This window comes from Lepidochelys olivacea (assembly GCF_965140295.1).
Source record: "Lepidochelys olivacea isolate rLepOli2 genome assembly, chromosome: 11".
Taxonomy (NCBI): domain Eukaryota; kingdom Metazoa; phylum Chordata; order Testudines; family Cheloniidae; genus Lepidochelys; species Lepidochelys olivacea.
Genome location: NC_140421.1, coordinates 45,565,222 through 45,585,603, shown reverse-complemented (window position 1 = coordinate 45,585,603; position 20,382 = coordinate 45,565,222). Strand labels below are relative to the sequence as shown.

The following is a 20,382-nucleotide window of genomic DNA, read 5'->3' as shown; positions in this document are numbered from 1 at the left end:
TTTTCTTGGTTAATGTAGATTAAAAGAACAGAAGAAACCAGAACTGAAAAAGCAGCCCTTGTGGAACACACACGTCCCCGGACAGCAAGTCCTCATTTTACAGTTTCAAAAATTACTGTTCCTAAACCAGATCATACTTATGAGGTAAGAGCGGAGGAAGGGTGCTGGGCAAACAGCAAGCTCAGTCAAAATAACTGATACCTCATTTTTTCTATATTGATGCCCCTCTTTCCCCCTCCCCATACAATACTGTGTTACTCCCAAGTGGGGGAAGATGTTGTGCTATCTTTGATTTGTGTTGCCCTATTCCCTAGTAAATAAAATATAATAGTGCAGATAAATGTATGCCCTTTATTTGTGAAATCCTGCCAAAAAGTGATTTTGTTGGGGTTTTTTTAAAACCCCAACCATTTCATATATTTGGAATGCAGCTAAAACATGTGGTATTTACAATAAAATGCTACATGCCTGGCATACACCTTCACCCTGTTTAAAGGGTAGGAAAAAATCCTGATTCGTGCTCAACTTCTCGCATTAAAGAAATACTTCAGTAGCAGTACTTTTTTTTCTTTCTTTGCCGTTGTTTTACTGCATACTAAACCAGTTCAGGAATGAACATGCTCTACATCCCTAATCCAAACTATATTTTATGGCCTCATAAAGAACCATGTGTGTTTGTATTCATTTCATGTTATTTTTTCCTTTCTACTGTTTGAGGAGTTTTTTTCATCTTTTTTTTTTTTTAAATTAGGGACACAATCCAACTTAATTATGCATAAAGGTTGCACTTTGAAATCTCTTCAGGTATTTTAATCACTTCCTGGCATATAATTAGTTCTGTGATGCCTTAGTGAAAATCTAAGTTCAAGCCTAGAAAGCAACAGAGCACATTCCCTTTAAGAGCTATGTTGCTATTTAAAGACCATAATTCTAACACAATATAATAGAACACTTTCAAATGCTATATACAACTTTAAGTCTGCATACAAGTATATATATTTTAAAAACTATGTTATTTTACAGCATAGGAGGGTTGAAAGTGTCTTTATGTAGCTTATCTAATATGCGAATAAGGAAGTAACAGACTATTATGTAATTTGTCATACTGACTTGCTTGGGAAATACATAGTGCATCTTTTGAAAATAAGAGTAACACAACTGTAACTTTCTTTCTCTTGGATTGGTTAGGTTTCAATAGCAGGATCTGCTATGGCTACCCTGGAAAAAGAGTTATCAGCAACTTCTGTTCAAAAGATCACGAGACCCGTGAAATCACCACAAGTAAAGCCACCTGAAACCAGAGTGATGGCAGAGAAGGTTATCTCTCCACAATTTCCCTTTGGAGAGGCAGCAGATGCCTATAAGAGCCGTTATGATGTTGAGACCAAAAGAGACATAAGTGTGAGCATTACAGGTGGTGTGGTACGGGAAGAACACATTGAATTAATGCAAGAAGGTGAAGCAAAGGTTTGTCATTAAGTGAATTCCAAAATCATCTTGATTGACTTACATCTTAGAAACAATAGAGAGTAACCCAATGTGTTTACAGTTCTTCCCCCCCATTACAAGCTTATTCTTTTAAAATATCCCTGCTGAGCTTTGTCTGTCGTAGGTTGTGCAAAACAAGTAGCACAAGCATTTCTAAGATCCTAACATCACTTTGTCACAGCAAGCAGCAGTCACTGTCTGCAAGGAAACATTTTCCTACATCAATTATGGTGTGTCTGCCATTTATTTCCTTCACTTTGTGGGATGTTTAGTAACTCTGCTTTAAATGTCATAGGTAACAGAAATGGCTAGAGTTCCTGAGCCAGCAGAAGTCCCTGCTACCCCACCAACCTTAGTCTCTGTAAGTAGTGAAAATATAGATAAAGGTTACATTGTTTTGCCTTTCATTCCTTTTAAGATACGCTTTGTTTCACCCCCTTTTTGTCATGTATTTAATACATTCAGTTGCTCTCTGGAGCTCTGACACCATCTCTCATGTCTGTTGTCAGTTGCCAGTCTCTGTAGCTGTGTGACCTATCAGAATGATCTTTGCTGAACTGAACAAGTGAATTCTCACAAGTATCTCACAAAGATCAAATTCCCTCTAGATTTTCCCTGTGAAGAGTAACATATTCAGACAGCCCAACTCCAGCTTCAAAAGCTGTAGTTTGAAAATGTCTCTTCTCTCTGATTTATTTGGGGCACTGCACATCAGTGCCTCATTTTGATACAGATGCTGAATTGTAAGTTTCAGGACTGTTTTATTGTACGGTTGAAATGATTTATTTACTAGTGAAGAGTCATATTCATTGTATAAATACTTTTGTGTGATACAGGGTCTAAAAAACATGACTGTTATTGAAGGCGAATCTGTCACTTTGGAGTGCTACATCTCTGGCCATCCAGCCCCGACTGTGTCATGGTACAGAGAAGACTATCAGATTGAGAGTTCCATAGACTTCCAGATTACCTTCAAAGCAGGAGTTGCTCGCCTTGTGATTCGTGAAGCCTTTGCAGAAGACAGTGGAAGATTTACTTGCACTGCTACCAATGCAGCTGGAACTGTTAGCACTTCATGCCACTTACATGTGCAGGGCAAGTAGATTTCTCACAACAAGAATACGAACAGTTTGCTTAGTCAAAATGGCTTCATTACAACTTCTCTATACCCAAGAGCTAGTATTTCTGGCAGCTGCAGGTGTCTTGATTTACCCATGGCAGCCTCCAGGGCTGCTAAACCTGCCAGCAACTGCCACCTAGTCTCTTCACCTAATAAAAGATTTGTGTTGCCTAGGGCAAAAATCAAAGACTATCCATTAGTATTGTACACTACCTGCAACATCCCCCATCCCTGTTTTCACTCAGAGATACGTGGGCTTTCCACCCTTCACATTAGTCCTATCAGTACAGATAATGGCTCAGTTGATGCCTATTTTGAGGAAGATATGGACATGTTCCCCATCTCCCTACTATTCTGGGGTCCCCCTACTCCTATCAGTGACAAATATTTCAGCCTCCAGTGTCAAGACCATCATGCGCTAGTAAGTGTCCTAAAAATGCAATCCTACATGGAAGGAATAAATGGCAAGGGCCCCTATGAACATACTCAAGGATCATCACAAGTATCTGAGAGGGGGAGAGAGACTTTGCTTTGTTACTGAGCTATATTCAAGACTATTCAAAACCCACATACCAAAGGAACATTACGGCACACCCAACATCCCGTGCCCCACTAGTGCAAGTGGCCATATAGGTCCTATCAGATTGGCAAATACCACAGAAACAACAACGGCACAGCCCAATAATATGCAAGAGAGAAAAACATTAAAGGTGAAGGGTACTAAATAGCTCAGGAACATTTGATTATGACTAATACAGCTAGGCTGGTTTGAAGAGGCCAGGAAGGAGACATCCCACGTCACCTGGGTGCCAGTTATGAGCAAGCTAAGATTCCTGATTCACTGTCCCAGTGCAAGTACCTGACCCTTAAATTCAGCCAGCAAAACTACCCTCCCTCTTAGGTGCTTTGTCCACTTTTAAAATATTTTGGCATCAACATTATCATACTTTTCTTACAGTTTCTGAGGAGATTGAAAGCCGAGAAGCCGTTTCTGTGAAGGCTGTCACAGAAGAGAAACGGTAATGTTACTTTTCTAAGCAGACTGCTCGTACTGTGATTATTAGTTACTTCCATTTTATTTATTTGTGATTTCCTTCTGCATCAGCTCATTTGCCTTCTTTGAAATCTTCTTCCAGCTATATGGAGTCAAAAGATGTGGTAATGGTAGATACCACTATTGCAGAAGAAGTGTTTGGAGAAGCTGCAGCTCCTTTTTTTATAACCAAACCTATAATTCAGAAGTTAGTTGAAGGTGGAAGTGTAATTTTTGAGTGCCAAATTGGGGGCAACCCAAAGCCACACATCTACTGGAAAAAAGCTGGGGTACCTCTTACTACTGGCTACAGGTATATAAGTTACTTAAACATTGTTCTTTCTCTGATGTGCAAATGATACTTCCATAGATTTGACACACATTAGAATTCAGTTATCTGCTTTGGACTAAATCTATCCCTAGTGTAACCCCACTGATTTCAGTGGGGTGTCATCAGGAATTAATATGGCCCGAAGTTTCTGAACATATAGGTATTTGAACCCATCCGGCTGTTCTTCTCTGTTATGGGATGCAATGTTTGCTCTGGTGGGTTATAAAATGTATATTTTAAAAGGCTAGAAAAGCAATTATAAATACAAGGTTGAACTAAAAATCGACATACACATTAATTTATATATATATAGAGAGAGAGAGACTTTGGTTTGAATTTTCTCTGCAGTGTTCTGTAGAATTGAGGAAATATTTAGTGAAGGAGCCATCTGAGTACGTTTCTGGCATTCTTGAAATGTATCATGATATAATCACGTATAGAAAATGATGGAAATGATGTTTCCAGGCATAAAGCTCCCTGAATATAAAAATTCTGATATTGGGAAGGTTACATTGTATATGATAATGGAATCCTCAAGACTTCAGTACTGCCTTTTGTCTCTGAGTTCAATTATTATTATAGATATAGGGAATAATTGAGCTCTGGTTGCAGTATTGTTATTTCTCTTATGCTGTTCTACTATTCCACTGAGTTGATATTGGCCTAAAAAATTATCAAAGCATTGGCTTTTTCAAGGAGTAATAGTCATAGATCTTTCAAAAAGTAAATAAGTGAAGAGTTCTGCTGATCAGAATTATGGAGAATTTGTGTTTTCTATGTTCTTAAAGACACAAACTGAGTTACAAAAAAGAGACTGGGGAATGCAGACTTGAAATTTCGATGACCTTTGCTGATGACGCCGGAGAATACACTATTGTTATTCGCAATAAGCATGGAGAAGCTTCTGCATCAGCCTCTTTACTGGAAGAAGGTATATGTAGGTGCATGGATAATGGGGGAGGAGGGATTAACAAAAAAGTCAGTGATAAAAATATGGAAGAATAAGACTGGAGTTTCTTTAACTTGCTTTAAGATTAGCAAATTGGTGCCACTCTGTTTGATATAATAAAAACCGACTGGTCACAATGGTCGATGAGGTATTGCAGTAGCTTCTTTTTCTTTGAGCCATTAACTAGTTTCAAAATGGAAGCATTCTTCTTTTAAGTGAGTCTCTTAAAGGAGGTCGTGAATCTGTGGGCATTTTCATAGCAGTTGTCAAACCACGATGATGTACAGAACCACTTGCAGGTCACAGGGTGAAATCCTGGCTTCCCTTTGATTGCAGTGGGGCCAGGATTTCACCCAGAGTGTTCACTTCTATAGAAGCACATGGTAAGGAATGGTACAAAGGCCTAGCTCCCTTCCACACTCCTCTCCTTACCCCAGAGAAAGAGAAGGTACTGGGAGCTCTGCAGGAGGAAGAGTGCCTACAGCTACTTTTCTGTGGCACTGAGGATTTCTGCAGGAGGGAGAGAATATTTAACCTTAGGCTCATGCAGAGTTTAGAATCTCCTATTCAGCGTAGCTACAGGAGCCTCTCCTCTTGGAGAGCTCTTAATGCTCTGCACAGTATATGACCTTTGAAGTTTGGCATTGGGGTTCTGGGGAAAGGAAACTAACTAAGGAGCTGGGATATGTGCTTTAGAAAAAGAAACTAATTTAGACTAGATATTCATCCACGTAGATATTCATCAAGTACAATAGTTCCCAGAGAGAAGGTGTGAAGGTATGGTTAGGAGGCTGAGAGCTGATGAGCTCTCTCTTTAGAAGTGGTCCGTACTTAAGAAAACCTGTTCTAGAACATATAAATTATGACATTTTAATCAAGACTGGGCGGAGTGTCTATCTGTTGTAATGATTCTCACAGAGCATCAGGATATGCACCTGTTCCACAACCATCTGAAACGCTGTTTAAAATAATACCTACTAACTGATAACTTCTGCAGCTTATTTCTATATTTATGCCAGTAAAAATGGACAGTGACTTATCAGAATTAATGTGTGCTTAACTCCTAGCTGATTATGAGGTCTACATAAAATCGCAACAAGAAATGATGTACCAAACTCAGGTGACTGCATATGTACAAGAACCTAAAGTGGCTGAGATAGCCCCAGCTATTTTATATGCTGACTATGAAAAAGAATATGAAAAAGAACAAGCTCTAATTAGGAAGAAAATGGCAAAAGACACTGTGCAGATCCGGACTTTTGTAGATGAACACGTAAGTATTTCAGTCATTTTAAATTGTGATGGAAGCAGTTCAAGTCTTTTTATTTATTTTCACAAATGTAAGAAGTCAGTTATTCTACAAACTCTGTAAAGTCTGTTCTACAAAATCTATCACAAAGCTGTTTTCTTTTTGTATAGGAATTCCACATTTCTTCCTTTGAAGAAAGACTTATCAAAGAAATTGAATACAGAATTATTAAGACCACCCTAGAAGAACTCTTGGAGGAAGACAGAGAAGAGATGGTGGTTGATATTCCTGAATCTGAAACAGTTGAAGCAGGATTTGATTTAAGATTAAAGAATTATAGAATCTTTGAGGGAATGGCTGTTACTTTCCATTGTAAAATGACTGGATATCCATTACCCAAGGTAAACCAACATCTATAAATGTATAATATAAACCATACAGATATTGTTTTTAATTATATCTACCTATGAAACAGGCCTGCTTCTATATGTGGAAACTTACTGGATGTGGTAGCTCACTGCCAGAGAACCCCTTCTTTATCCTACTCAGCTAGAAAACCACAAATTCCAAAAACAATGTACATTTTTCAGTCCTTTGTTCTCCCATCAAGCTGAGTTTCCATTTTGTAGATTTGTACAATAGTCCTGGATAAGGAAATGTGCTAGATTCACCAATACGCTATGGCAAAGTATTGCACTACTCATGCGTCACAGAGAAGCGGTCATATAGTAGTGAATCTGGCTTGTTTCTGTTTCATTCTTTATGTATCATAATGCTGAATTTTATATTGGATACTGATTTTCATATCTGCAAAAAGCTGTTTTTTACTCTTACTTATTTCAAGTAAAATTGTTTGCCAACTACATGTTGGTTATGGCCATGCAATAGTTGAAAAGTAGTGGGAAAGACCTAGCAGAGTTTTAAGTAACATACATGGGTACACAATACTGTATTCAAATCTCCATGAGGGTTCACTCTACTTTTTACTATTTGTGCAGATTGCGTGGTACAAGGATGGTAAACGCATTAAGCATGGAGAGCGCTACCACATGGAAGTTCTGCAAGATGGCAGCGCTAGTCTACATTTACCTGTTGTGTTGCCTGAAGATGAAGGAATTTATACAGTCTTTGCCAGCAATGTTAAAGGAAATGCTATTTGCTCTGCAAAGCTATACATTGAACCTGTTGCACCAGTTGGAGCTCCAGGTTATATGCCAGCACCAGATGTTATGAAAAGATATCGGTAAGTACAGAGTAATATGCAAGTCTTGTGTTCGTTCCAGTCCACTACAAATAAACAGTGTCCAGTGATCCCATCATGTAATCCAAGCTAAACAAGTTTAGACCATCAGTCCTGGCATACCTCCATGCTGTTGGAAGTACTGATGTTGATTCAGTAAGTGGCACTCTGTTCTGTGGCTCACTATGAACCAAATCCCCATTGCTACAGGGCAATGTGATTCTGAAGGTATCACTTTCTAGATGATAGGTGTAAACAAGGTATTGGTTTAGTCCTCTCAATTTAGAGAATGTATTGCTCCTCACTTGGGATTTTACCTATTGTGCGCTGCACTGTTAAACAGCTTTTGCTTTCCACCACAGAGATTGCTACATTTCAGTGGTCAGAGAACTCATCCAGTTATAGATAGATACTCTGTGTGTATGTGAAAAATACATATTTCTGTAAGTATAGAGAACTGTAATATTATTTGACATTGCACAGATTCTTCATATTGATTAGACAACAGGAAACAAACTACAAATAATAATTTTACCTCACCTTTTCCCCTAGGTAAATTGATTTTAACCTGTTTTAAAATACTAGGCACAGGAGATGAATTACGTATTGCTTTAGCCTGGTTCTAGGAGTCATTGCTACAGCACAGCTTTTTTGTCCCTCCCTCAGGTCTCTTTCTCCCCGTTCCCCAAGTCGTTCTCCAGCCCGTAGTTCTCCATCTCGTTCTCCTGCTCGCAGACTAGATGAAACTGATGAAGGACAACTGGAGAGATTGTATAAGCCAGTTTTTGTGTTGAAACCTAGTTCCTTTAAATGTGCAGAGGGGCAGACAGCGAGATTTGACCTAAAAGTAGTTGGCAGACCCATGCCAGAAACATACTGGTTTCATAATGGTATCTCAATTTATTTTCATAATATAATTATTTAGAAAAAATATAGTATTTTCCATGTTAGGAAACAGTACTGGGTGTAAACAAAATTGTCTATTTCTGCAGGTCAACAAGTTGTTAATGACTATACTCATAAAATAGTAGTTAAAGAAGATGGCACACAGTCAATGATCATTGTCCATGCTAGTCCTGATGATTCTGGTGAATGGACTGTCGTTGCTCAGAACAGGGCAGGCAAAACTACGATCTCTATGACCTTGACAGTGGAAGGTATTTACTCTGCACATTTTGGAAAAAACTCCATCATTATTATGTATAGAAACAGTTATTTCAATTTCTGTGTCGGACCACTTTTTTCTTGCTCTTTCAGCTCAAGAACATCTAGTGAAACCACATTTTGTAGAAAGGCTGAAGAATGTTAGTGTCAAGGAGGGTACTAAACTGAAAATGTCAGTGAAAGCTACTGGTAACCCTAATCCTGATATTGTATGGTTGAAGAACAGTGATATCATTGTACCTCATAAATACCCAAAGATCAAGTAAGTGCTTCCTAAAAAGATAATGGGTAAAAACAGTAAAGATTTCAATAAGCCTGGTCCTGCAAGGTACTAAGTGCCTCCTAGTATTTGCTGAGTGTCTCCAACTCCTCAAAAATGTAGTAGATGAGAATTGAGAGTGGGAACAATGGGAACTAGGGGCCTGATCCCATGGCCTTTGAAGACTATGGGAGTTTTTCCACTGACTTCAATGGGGATTGGATCTGGCCCTAAAAGTGTGCAATAACTTACAGGCTCAGGCCTGCCTTTTGCATGTTTCTGTACATGTTTATTATGTAAGTTTCAATAAAACTTAAAACCAAATTGTAAAAGAACCTCCATTAGCTTTCTGTATCTGCAGTCCTCTAGTAGATGAAATTTGTACTGATTTCAAGACCACTAAAGATTGCTACTTTGTGTTTATACAGTGCCTTGCACAATGAGGCCACATTCTTGGTTGGTCGTTAGGCACTACCATTTTTAAGTATTATTTTTGATTCCACCAGAAGTTTGCCTGCTTAAAGGTTATAGGGATGGGACCTAATTGTGAAGGAGATATGTGAGAAAATAATGTATATTTTTTTTTAATATTTCAGAATTGAGGGAACTAAAGGAGAAGCTGCACTTAAAATTGAGTCCACTGTCAAGCATGATGCTGCATGGTATACCGCTACTGCCATCAATAAAGCGGGGCGCGACACTACACGGTGCAAGGTAAATGTTGAAGTGGAGTTTGCAGAACCTGAACCAGAAAGGAAATTAATCATTCCAAGGGGAACATACAGAGCAAAGGAGATTGCAGCACCTGAGCTTGAGCCTCTCCATTTGCGTTATGGTCAAGAGCAATGGGAGGAGGGAGACCTTTATGACAAAGAAAAACAACAAAAGCCATTCTTTAAGAAGAAACTCACTTCATTAAGGCTCAAGCGCTTTGGACCAGCTCATTTTGACTGCAGACTGACACCAATTGGTGACCCCACTATGGTGGTCGACTGGCTACATGATGGCAAGCCCCTGGAGGCAGCCAATAGACTACGTATGATTAATGAATTTGGATACTGCAGTCTGGATTATGGAGTAGCCTATCCTAGAGACAGTGGAGTGATCACTTGCAGGGCAAGTAACAAATACGGTACTGACCACACATCGGCTACCCTTATAGTAAAAGATGAGAAAAGCCTTGTGGAAGAAACTCAGTTGCCAGAAGGCAGGAAGGGACTACAGCGAATTGAAGAGATGGAAAGAATGGCCTATGAGGGAGCCCTTGCTGGAGTAACAGAGGATCAAAAAGAGAAGCAAACGCCAGAAATTGTTTTGGTCCCTGAGCCTGCAAGAGTTCTGGAGGGTGAAACTGCGCGGTTCCGCTGCCGTGTCACTGGCTATCCACAGCCCAAAGTCAATTGGTATCTCAACGGGCAGCTCATTCGTAAAAGCAAAAGATTTAGACTCCGCTATGATGGTATCTACTACCTGGACATCGTGGACTGCAAATCATACGATACAGGTGAAGTGAAGGTTATGGCAGAAAATCCAGAGGGAGTAACGGAACACAAAGTGAAACTTGAGATCCAGCAGAGGGAAGATTTCAGGTCTGTCCTTCGCCGGGCACCCGAACCCAGGCACGAGCCAGCAGCAACAGAGCCTGGCAAACTTCTCTTTTCAGTACAAAAGGTAGACAAGCCTGCTGAGACAACTACCAAAGAGGTGGTGAAGCTAAAAAGGGCTGAAAGAATTACTCACGAGAAGCTAACGGAAGAGACTGAAGAGCTGCGTAGTAAATTCAAGCGTAGGACAGAGGAGGGCTATTATGAAGCCATTACTGCTGTGGAGCTTAAGTCTCGTAAAAAAGATGAATCATATGAAGAAATGCTTAAAAAGACAAAAGAGGAACTTCTTCACTGGACCAAAGACTTAACTGAGGAAGAGAAGAAAGTGCTTCTTGCTGAAGGCGAACTCACCATTCCAGCTATCAAACCAGAGAGGCTTGAGCTTAGTCCAAGTATGGAGGCTCCTAAGATACTTGAACGAATTCAAAGCCGGACAGTAGCCCAAGGTAGTGATGCACATTTCCGTGTTAGAGTAGTAGGGAAACCAGACCCTGAATGCCAATGGTTCAGAAATGGTATACAGATTGACCGGTCTGATCGGATATATTGGTACTGGCCTGAAGATAATGTTTGTGAATTGGTCATCAGGGATGTAACAGCTGAGGACTCTGCCAGCATCATGGTGAAAGCAATCAATATAGCTGGTGAAACTTCAAGCCATGCTTTCTTGCTAGTACAAGGTAATGTGTAAATCCCTTTAATGTATCCTGTTCATTAACAAAATGTGTTTGTCTTTGTAGTCCACAGGTTATCAACTCTCAATATTTTTTTTTATTTTGCAGCCAAACAATTGATAAATTTCACGCAAAATTTACAAGATGTTGTTGCTAAAGAGAGAGATTCCATGGCAACCTTTGAATGTGAAACCTCAGAACCGTTTATCAAAGTGAAATGGTATAAAAATGGAATAGAAATTTTTTCCGGAGACAAATACAGGATGCACTCTGACAGAAAAGGTCACTTTCTTTCTGTGCTAATGATTGACATGTTAGATGCTGAGGACTACAGCTGTGCATTGGTAGAAGATGAAACTGTAAAAACAACTGCTAAGCTTATTGTTGAAGGTAGGAATGCAAGCTTTATTATCACTCAATGTTTTTATAGTAAAATCTTCCAGGAAGAAATCAGCTATCACCAATGAACATAGCAGCCTGCATTTTGCTGTATAGAACATTGCAGAAATGTTTACACTATGTTTATATTTTTTAATGCAACATGAAAGCCTGAAAATTATTTTATGTTCAGGGTTTGAAAATAATATTTAATTTAGATGCAAGTTTGTTTCTTTAAAACCAAATATTTTTATAAGAAATGTTTCATAAAACTCTTTAAAAAATCATTTGTGAATGTATATATGTTCTAATGCAGGTGCTGTTATTGAGTTTGTTAAAGAACTTGAGGATATTGAAGTCCCAGAGTCGTTCTCAGGCGAGCTTGAATGTGAGATTTCCCCTGAAGATGTGGAGGGGAAATGGTATTGTGGCGACGTGGAGCTCACATCCAATAGTAAATACATGATTACGTCCCGGCGTGGTCGCCAAATTCTCACTGTTAAAGATGTTAGTAAGGAAGACCAAGGAGAGTACAGCTTTGTTGTAGATGGCAAAAAGACCAGTTGCAAACTGAAGATGAAGCGTAAGCCTTTTTAATCACATACCCCTTCTTTCCTACAGCTTTAATAATAATTATTTTGTTTATCTGTTGTGAGGATTAATTTGTTTTTCTTTCTTATTTCATAGCTCGTCCTGTGACCATTCTTCAAGGACTTACTGATCAGAAAGTCTGCGAGGGTGATATTGTGCAACTTGAAGTTAAAGTCTCCCTAGAAAATGTTGAAGGTGTCTGGATGAAGGATGGTATCGAAATTCAGCCAAATGACCGTGTGCACATTGTGCTGGACAAGCAGTCACATATGTTGTTAGTTGAAGATGTAACAAAGGAAGATAGTGGCAATTATTCCTTTAATATTCCCAGTCTTCTTCTTTCAACCACTGGACGAGTCTCTGTTTATAGTAAGTGACTATTGTTAGCCAGTCCAATGTTTTTTCAAAGGCATGGGTGGTCATTTGTTTGCTTTATTTCTTGTTAATTTAAGGGGGTTTTTACATTAATATTTTTGTGACTTGCCAGGTGTGGACATAGTGGTGCCACTAAAAGATGTTCACACTATTGAAGGAACAAAAGCTGTCTTTGAATGCAAAGTTTCAGTCCCTGATGTGTCTTCGTCCAAATGGTACCTAAACGATCAACAGATAAAGCCTGATGACCGTATGCAAGCTGTCTGCAAAGGCACTAAACAAAGGCTAGTGCTTACTAGGACCCATGCATCAGATGAAGGACAATACAAACTGATGGTTGGCAAAGTTGAAACCAGTTGCAATCTTACAGTTGAAAGTAGGTATTCGTTAAGATGCACAGTACTTCTTAAAACACTTCTTGCTAATATAACAAGTGGTCATGACTAATATTTCTAATGAACTTGTTTTACAGAAATTCAGATTATTAGAGGCCTTCATGACATCACATGCACTGAAACTCAGAATGTGTCCTTTGAGGTTGAGCTATCTCATGCAGGTATTGATGTTTTATGGCACTTCAAAGACCAAGAGCTCAAGCCTAGTCCTAAATACAAAATCGAAGCACGTGGCAAAATATATAAATTGACAGTGGTCACCATGATGAAAGATGATGAAGGTGAATACACATTTTACGCCGGAGAAAAGAAAACATCTGGGAAGCTTATAGTAGCAGGTTAGTAGGCTTAAATCCCAAAAAGAGTCTGACTTTGATTTTAAAAAAATGTGCCCAATATAATAAGCAATTTACATATTTCGAAGCAGCACCTGGCAATTTTGCTCTTGCTATACCTTTCTCCACTCTTTTCTTTTCTCTCCTTTTTCCTGAGGTTTGTCTCTCCTTCTCGATCTTATTTTTTCTGTCTTCTTTTTGGCTTTGATTCAGCAGCTCTTAGGTGGGTGTTTAAATGCTTTGTTAAATCGGGACCATAATGTAGAATGATGCAGAAATGAAGGCAGTATGTTGTCCTCAGAATCTGCGTAGCTGGTGGATTTCAGCAAAGCTGCATTTCAGGATAGGGGAAAAAATAATCTAATGAGAGAGCTGAAACACTGAACAAATAACTCGTGCTTTTGCTTCCCAACAGGTGGTGCCATTGCAAAGCCTCTCACCGATCTAACAGTGGCTGAATCCCAAGAAGCTGTTTTTGAATGCGAAGTGGCAAATCCTGATTCTGATGGTCAGTGGTTGAAGAATGGTAAACCATTATCTATGACCGATCACCTCCAAAGCGAATCAGATGGTTTAAAGAGGAGACTTAATATTCCAGTCACCAAGCTAGATGATATGGGTGAATATACCTACAAAGTGGCATCCTCAAAAACATCGGCCAAATTGAACGTTGAAGGTCAGTAATTCTGTCCTGATTTGATATGTTTAAGGGCTTGATTCACCTTTTGCTCAGGCCCTAAGACATAAAATAAAACTAAGTATGATATACGTCATCATTATTACAAACTGTCTTTTGTATTTAAAATTGAGGCGATAAATGGATACAATTTTTGGATGTTCCATGTTAGAATTTAACATAACGGTAATATTTTGATAAAAACATATTTGGTGTATGCTGTAAGCCATTAAAAAGTCAACATTTGCCAATTGTGTAGTAGCATTTTAAATATAGAAAAACTATGTTGATCTTAGATACTGATAGCTGCTGGGAAATGCTGTTTTGTTTTGGGGGGTGGGGTTAGTGGAGACGGAGGCATTGGTGACCATGAGATGTGTGTAAAGTGTATGTCTTTGGATCTTAAAATAAAAGAGGATCATAACATGTTTTGTAAAATGACCATGTTTAACTTTCTTTGAGTTTCAGTTTGCTTTTTCAGCTTTATTGGTCATTGTTTTTCTAGCTGTTAAAATAAAGAAGACACTAAAGAACTTAACTGTAACAGAAACACAAGATGCAGTTTTTTCTGTGGAACTTACCCATTCTGATGTTAAAGGAGTTCAGTGGATCAAAAATGGCGTTGAACTTAAATCAGATGACAAATATGAAATTACAGTGAAGGGAACTGTTTACACACTGAAAGTGAAAAATTGTGTTATCACTGATGAGTCCGTTTACAGTTTTAAGCTTGGAAGGTTAGGTGCCAATGCCAGACTCCACGTTGAAAGTAAGTCAATTTGTGATCATTTCAGCAATTAGTCTAATGACTGATTTAGAATTTAAATCACAAGTATGAATAAACTGTTGTGATTCTCTTCCTTAAGCTGTTAAGATAATCAAAAAGCCAAAGGATGTGACTGCTTTGGAAAATGCCACTGTTTCCTTTGAATTGAGTGTTTCCCATGATACCGTACCGATCAAATGGTTCCACAAAAATGTTGAGATTAAGTCAAGTGACAAGTACAGTATGATCTCTCAAAGGAAAGTTCACAAGCTGATGCTGCAGAATATATCTCCCTCTGATGCTGGAGAATACACAGCTGTAGTAGGACAACTGGAGTGCAAAGCAAAGCTGTTTGTGGAAAGTAAGTATTTCATGCCACACTAGCTCATGTATTATAACTAGTCCTTACACAGGATGATCTGTTACTCTTTGCATTTCCAATTTTATAAACAGAATTTAAAAGACAATACTATCTGATTTTTTTTCATTCTCTTGCTTTTTCATAGCCGTACATATTACAAAGACCATGAAAAGTATTGAGGTTCCTGAGACCAAAACTGCCTCCTTTCAGTGTGAAGTATCTCATTTCAATGTACCTGCTGTATGGCTAAAAAATGGGGTGGAAATTGAAATGAGTCAAAAGTTTAAAATAGTGGTTCAGGGGAAACTCCATCAGCTCAATATCATTAACACAAGCAGTGAAGATTCTGCAGAATATACATTTGTCTGTGGGAATGACAGAGTCAGTGCAACTCTGACAGTAAACCGTAAGTGAAAATAAAAATTAACCAAAGTGTTTTCTATTACCAAAATAGTTATGATATTAATATATGATTAAAGCTTCTTTGTGTTCAGTATAAACTGAAACACACCCCATCTACTGGTTAGAGTGGGAATATGGGAATCAGGAGACATGGGGTAAAATTCTCAAAAGAAGTACCTAAGGAGCCTAAATCCCATTTTCAAAAGAGATTGAGGCACTTATGAGCTCAAAGTCCCTTTGATTTTTATTAAGGCTTAGGCTTCTAAGTGGCTAGATCACATTTTGAAAATGGGACTTAGTCTCTTAAATTATTTAGAAACATTTGAAAATGTTATTCCTAGATTCGATTCTCGAATCTTGACTCTGACACAGAATGCCTCATTGACATTGCACAAGTCATTTAGCTGCTCTGTGTCTCAGTTTCACCATCTATAAAATGGGAATATTCCCTTTTCTAAATTATTTTGAGATCCTTGAATGAAATCCTTGAATCCTATACAACTACAGAATGATATGGTTTGTTTTTGGCGTTTGGTTTTTGAGTTTTAAACTTTTTTTTTGTTCCAGAAAATAAGGTTATTCAGGTCACTTTGTATCTATTTTTCCTTACTGATTTCACAACAATATGTAATAAAAACAAAGACACTTCTTATTAAAAAGTGGTAACTTCCAAATAAAATGCTGAAAAGGCCACTCTCTTTTTGGTAATTTTTGTGCTAAATGCAAGAAGTCCAGTTTTCAATTAATGGCTTATTTTATAATATTTTGCAAAAAGCAATGAGGGAAGGACCTTAGTTTAAATGCAATCTGATTAAAGGATTGTGAAGCAATTCAGGTTCCTGTTAAGACACATTCTTAAATCATATCGCTATTTCTTTTCTTTTAGCTATCTTGATTACATCCATGTTGAAAGACATCAATGCTGAAGAGAAAGATACAATAACATTTGAAGTAACTGTCAACTACGAAGGCATCACATACAAGTGGTTAAAGAATGGGGTGGAGATAAAATCAACTGACAGGTGCCAGATAAGAACTAAAAAGCTTACACATTCTCTTGCCATAAGGAATGTCCACTTTGGTGATGCTGCAGAATACAGTTTTGTTGCTGGGAAAGCTGTTTCTTCAGCCACTTTATATGTGGAAGGTATTTGTTGTCATAGTCTGTATATTTAAGGAATGTTAATGGCCCTCCTGATATATGTTTACAGTGCTCATCGTATATCCATGGTATTTCCCCAGCTCGTCACATTGAATTTAGGAAGCACATTAAAGACATTAAGGTTGTAGAGAAGAAACGAGCCATTTTTGAATGTGAAATCTCAGAACCTGACATTTCAGTGCAGTGGATGAAGGATGGCCAGGAACTCCAGCTTGGTGACAGGTAATCTTTTTCTCCAGAACAAGACGCTAGTATTCCTTATATTTTTTTCAGAAAAGTAGCTCTGTTCATTGTCTTTCTGTTGTCTTTAGAATGAAAGTTCAGAGGGAGAGATTTGTCCATCGCCTCCTCATTCCTTCCACAAAGATGTCTGATGCTGGACAGTACACTGTAGTAGCAGGAGGAAACGTGTCCAGTGCTAACTTAGTTGTGGAAGGTCGTGATATTCGTATTAGAAGCGTCCATAAAGATGTTCAGGTACAGTATATACATAGGGAATAAATTCTTGATAGTTCTGTTGTTTTACCATTCGAAGGAGCAATAGCTTATGAATGGGATATATTGAGCCAGGGGTAAGAGCATACCTAAACTATTTGAGATAATCCCTGCCCCGCCCCCCAAAAACCCCAGCAATAGTCGTGCAGTCAGGGCCTCCCACCATGTTCTGATGGGCCAACCCCATCACCATGGTATAGGCCTTAGGGATTCCAAAGACACATACTTCTCACCAGACAGTTAACTTTCTTCTCATTGCTCCAAATAGGACGTTAATAAGTGGGAGGAGGAGACCACATCTGCAGCTCTCAGGCCTATATAGTTACTTTGAGTCAGTGCACTAAGTGGTAGGCCATCCTGTGTCCTGCTGCAGAGACAGAATTCAGAGCGTCCTGAGTTTTCCCCCTTAAGGTTTAGTAAAGCAGGAGGGCAGCTGTAAAAGCAGGTGCTATTTGTAATATTTATTCTACTTGGCAAAAGGTCATTGAAAGACAACGAGCTGTCGTTGAATTTGAAGTCAATGAAGATGATGTTGATGCTCACTGGTATAAGGATGGCATTGAGATCAATTTCCAGATTGAGGAAAGATATCAATATGTCGTGGAAAGAAGAATCCACCAGATGAGCATCACTGAAACAAGATATAACGATGCTGGCGAATACACCTTTGTAGCAGGAAGAAACAGAAGCTCTATTATTCTCTATGTTAACGGTACGTATGTTTGCAATATTGGTGTAGCCGTGTTTGGTCCCAGGATATTAGAGAGAGAAGGTAGATGAGGCAATATCTTTTATTGGACCAAATTCTGTTGGTGAGACAGAGACAAAAATATTACCTCACCCACTTTGCGCCTCTAATGGTATGCGTGGACACTCATTTTGCTCATTATTGCATTTCCTATCCTGTGTTTTCTGTATCTCTGTGAAAACTTCTTGGCATTATAATACTGTAAATTTGGCATAACTTCAGAGAGAGAACCCTGGAACAGTTGGGGCTGCTTGTTCTACATCACTGCTTCCTGTCCACTCTTTCCATTGAAACGGATAACTGATTAAAATGTTATAGCACTTTTTATATCTACATCTACCTAAGCCAGTCAACCCTCTTACTTCTAAGTAAAGTAAATAAAGCAGTAGTCCCTTAACTTTGATATCTCAAATATTTAGTATCGGAGGGATCAACCTAACAGTTTTCAGAGATGTTTTTTACAATTTCATCTTTCAAAAAATCTTATACACTAAAACAGCTATTTGTTCGAAAACAATTTTTCTTGAGCCGTCTTTATTCCAGCCCCAATTCAGTATTCCTTGACCAAGAAAATCCCCCAGTCAAGTTGTGTGTGAGAAATACTGAACTGGATCTTCAGTCACTGGGAACTTTGCATGAATAAGGACTGTGGATTCTGACCACTTTTGGCAATAGTATTTTTGTTTGGCAGAGTAAGAGATCTTACTAAATTTTTAATAATTTCAATAAGCAACACATACTTAGATCCTTTTTTTTAAATCTGCAGCTCCAGAGCCACCCCATATTATTCAGGAGCTTCAGCCCACCACCGTGGAATCTGGTAAACCCGCCCGCTTTTGTGCTGTAATATCAGGTAGACCCCAGCCCAAAATTTCCTGGTATAAAGATGAGCAGCAGCTTTCTGCAGGCTTTAAATGCAAGTTTCTTCATGATGCACAAGAATACACTCTATTGTTGATTGAGACTTTCCCTGAAGATGCAGCAGTTTATACGTGTGAAGCGAAGAATGACTATGGAGTTGCCACTACTTCAGCTTCGCTTTCAGTGGAAGGTAAGTTTCCCAAGTTCCTTAAAGTGTATTTGAAATGGTATTGTCAGTATTTTGTGATGTGCGCTCTTCCATGTGGTCTAACCTTTTGGTCTCTTTCTTTAGTCCCAGAAGTTGTTTCTCCTGATCTAGAAGTGCCAGTTTATCCACCTACTCTTGTAACACCACTTCAAGATGTTGTTACTTCTGAGGGACAATCTGCTTGTTTTCAGTGCAGAGTTACAGGGACAGGTTAGTTTAATGAAATTATATACAATTTTTGTTATATCAGAATTGTTCAGCTGATACTCAAAGCAAATCTAATAGCACATGAGCTGAAATCAGTCTTTCTGAGGATTGTGTAACTATCAGATATATGTACGAAGTAGTGTTGGCTGTATAATTGACTGGCAGCTAGCAATTTTAAAAACTATCTCATAGCTGCCAGCAGACATGAAATTTAGGAGTCCCCTAATGCTAAGCAATTTTTTAATAGGTGGTCATGGGCTCAGTAGTTCTTACATTTTTAATCAGATGTGAACCTTTATAATGCTTTTCAGAGTACTGACTACTACATGAAGTTTAAAACTGTCAGTGCAGTGATATGGCAGAGCTTTGAAGCCCTAACTGCAATGCTGGAGAAAGCATTGTCCTATAAATGAGCATGAACAATGAACAAAGCTTCTGGTGCCACCTACTGACACACCATTTTAAAGATACAGGTCAAAAATCTGCCCTGACTTTCACCTCAAAGCCCTTAATATCCCCAGAATGTACCATTTTCAATGCCATTCATGGAAACATTAAACTAAAAATATTATATCAAAATTAGCATTTTTGTTTTATCCCAGTATCAGAGATTTTTTTAATTTATACTTATTTGAAATAGACTTTCCTTATATAAATTTACCATGTTTTAATTAAATAAATACCATCTTATAACTAAAATTTTTTGCCCATGACACCATAGTAATTCGTTTGATAAATTAAACTATAGTATTATTATTATTACCCCACATAGTCTTGGGAACTATTAATAATAAAAAATATTCACATATTACTGTAGAGATACCTAGTGCCTAGCTTTGCAGGGACCCCTGTGGCATGGGGCCCCATGCAACTGCTCTGCTTGCTACCCCCAAATGCCAGCCCTGGCTTTTATATGCAGAAAACCAGTTATTGTAGCACTGGTGGGTCGTGGAGTTTTTATAGCATGCTGGGGGAGGGGCTCAGAAAGAAAAGGGTTGAGAACCCCTGGATTATAGGCAGACCAAAGTCCAGATTTAAATCATTTTAGGGTTATAGAAATGCAAAAGTGTGCATGAAATGAGTAGCATCTACTCTTTTGCATTCCTGTCACTTAAAAGAGAAATTCTTGAATTGGAAAAAGATTAGAAAACAAATCTGCTTCCATGATAAAAATTGTGGTAAGACTCAGAAAATACACATGGGAGTTTATACTGGAACTATCGACATCTTAATTACAGCTATGCAAAGCATGACACAGTTTTGTGTGTGAGTGTGCATACATTATCTCTATGTTCATGTTGATCACTG

At 38.4% G+C, this 20,382-nt stretch overlaps 1 protein-coding gene across 1 annotated transcript in view; it reads left to right on the top strand.

Annotated features, from left to right (window-relative positions):
- The window catches only part of TTN (titin), a gene marked incomplete at its 5' end in the record, with an annotated part of 307,317 nt that overhangs the window by 16,660 nt on the left and 270,275 nt on the right, over positions 1-20,382 (top strand). Inside the window, 29 exons of the mRNA XM_084642843.1 lie at positions 19-144; positions 1,189-1,467; positions 1,784-1,849; positions 2,325-2,583; positions 3,567-3,627; positions 3,745-3,954; positions 4,761-4,903; positions 5,989-6,194; positions 6,341-6,571; positions 7,169-7,413; positions 8,077-8,300; positions 8,403-8,567; positions 8,668-8,836; positions 9,430-11,120; positions 11,223-11,504; positions 11,809-12,075; positions 12,180-12,452; positions 12,571-12,834; positions 12,931-13,191; positions 13,604-13,864; positions 14,370-14,633; positions 14,731-14,991; positions 15,137-15,397; positions 16,280-16,540; positions 16,636-16,777; positions 16,867-17,032; positions 17,531-17,762; positions 18,565-18,849; positions 18,952-19,077. Coding sequence (XP_084498969.1) covers positions 19-144; positions 1,189-1,467; positions 1,784-1,849; positions 2,325-2,583; positions 3,567-3,627; positions 3,745-3,954; positions 4,761-4,903; positions 5,989-6,194; positions 6,341-6,571; positions 7,169-7,413; positions 8,077-8,300; positions 8,403-8,567; positions 8,668-8,836; positions 9,430-11,120; positions 11,223-11,504; positions 11,809-12,075; positions 12,180-12,452; positions 12,571-12,834; positions 12,931-13,191; positions 13,604-13,864; positions 14,370-14,633; positions 14,731-14,991; positions 15,137-15,397; positions 16,280-16,540; positions 16,636-16,777; positions 16,867-17,032; positions 17,531-17,762; positions 18,565-18,849; positions 18,952-19,077 — 7,681 coding nt within the window. The remainder of the gene's footprint in view (positions 1-18; positions 145-1,188; positions 1,468-1,783; positions 1,850-2,324; positions 2,584-3,566; positions 3,628-3,744; positions 3,955-4,760; positions 4,904-5,988; positions 6,195-6,340; positions 6,572-7,168; positions 7,414-8,076; positions 8,301-8,402; positions 8,568-8,667; positions 8,837-9,429; positions 11,121-11,222; positions 11,505-11,808; positions 12,076-12,179; positions 12,453-12,570; positions 12,835-12,930; positions 13,192-13,603; positions 13,865-14,369; positions 14,634-14,730; positions 14,992-15,136; positions 15,398-16,279; positions 16,541-16,635; positions 16,778-16,866; positions 17,033-17,530; positions 17,763-18,564; positions 18,850-18,951; positions 19,078-20,382) is intronic.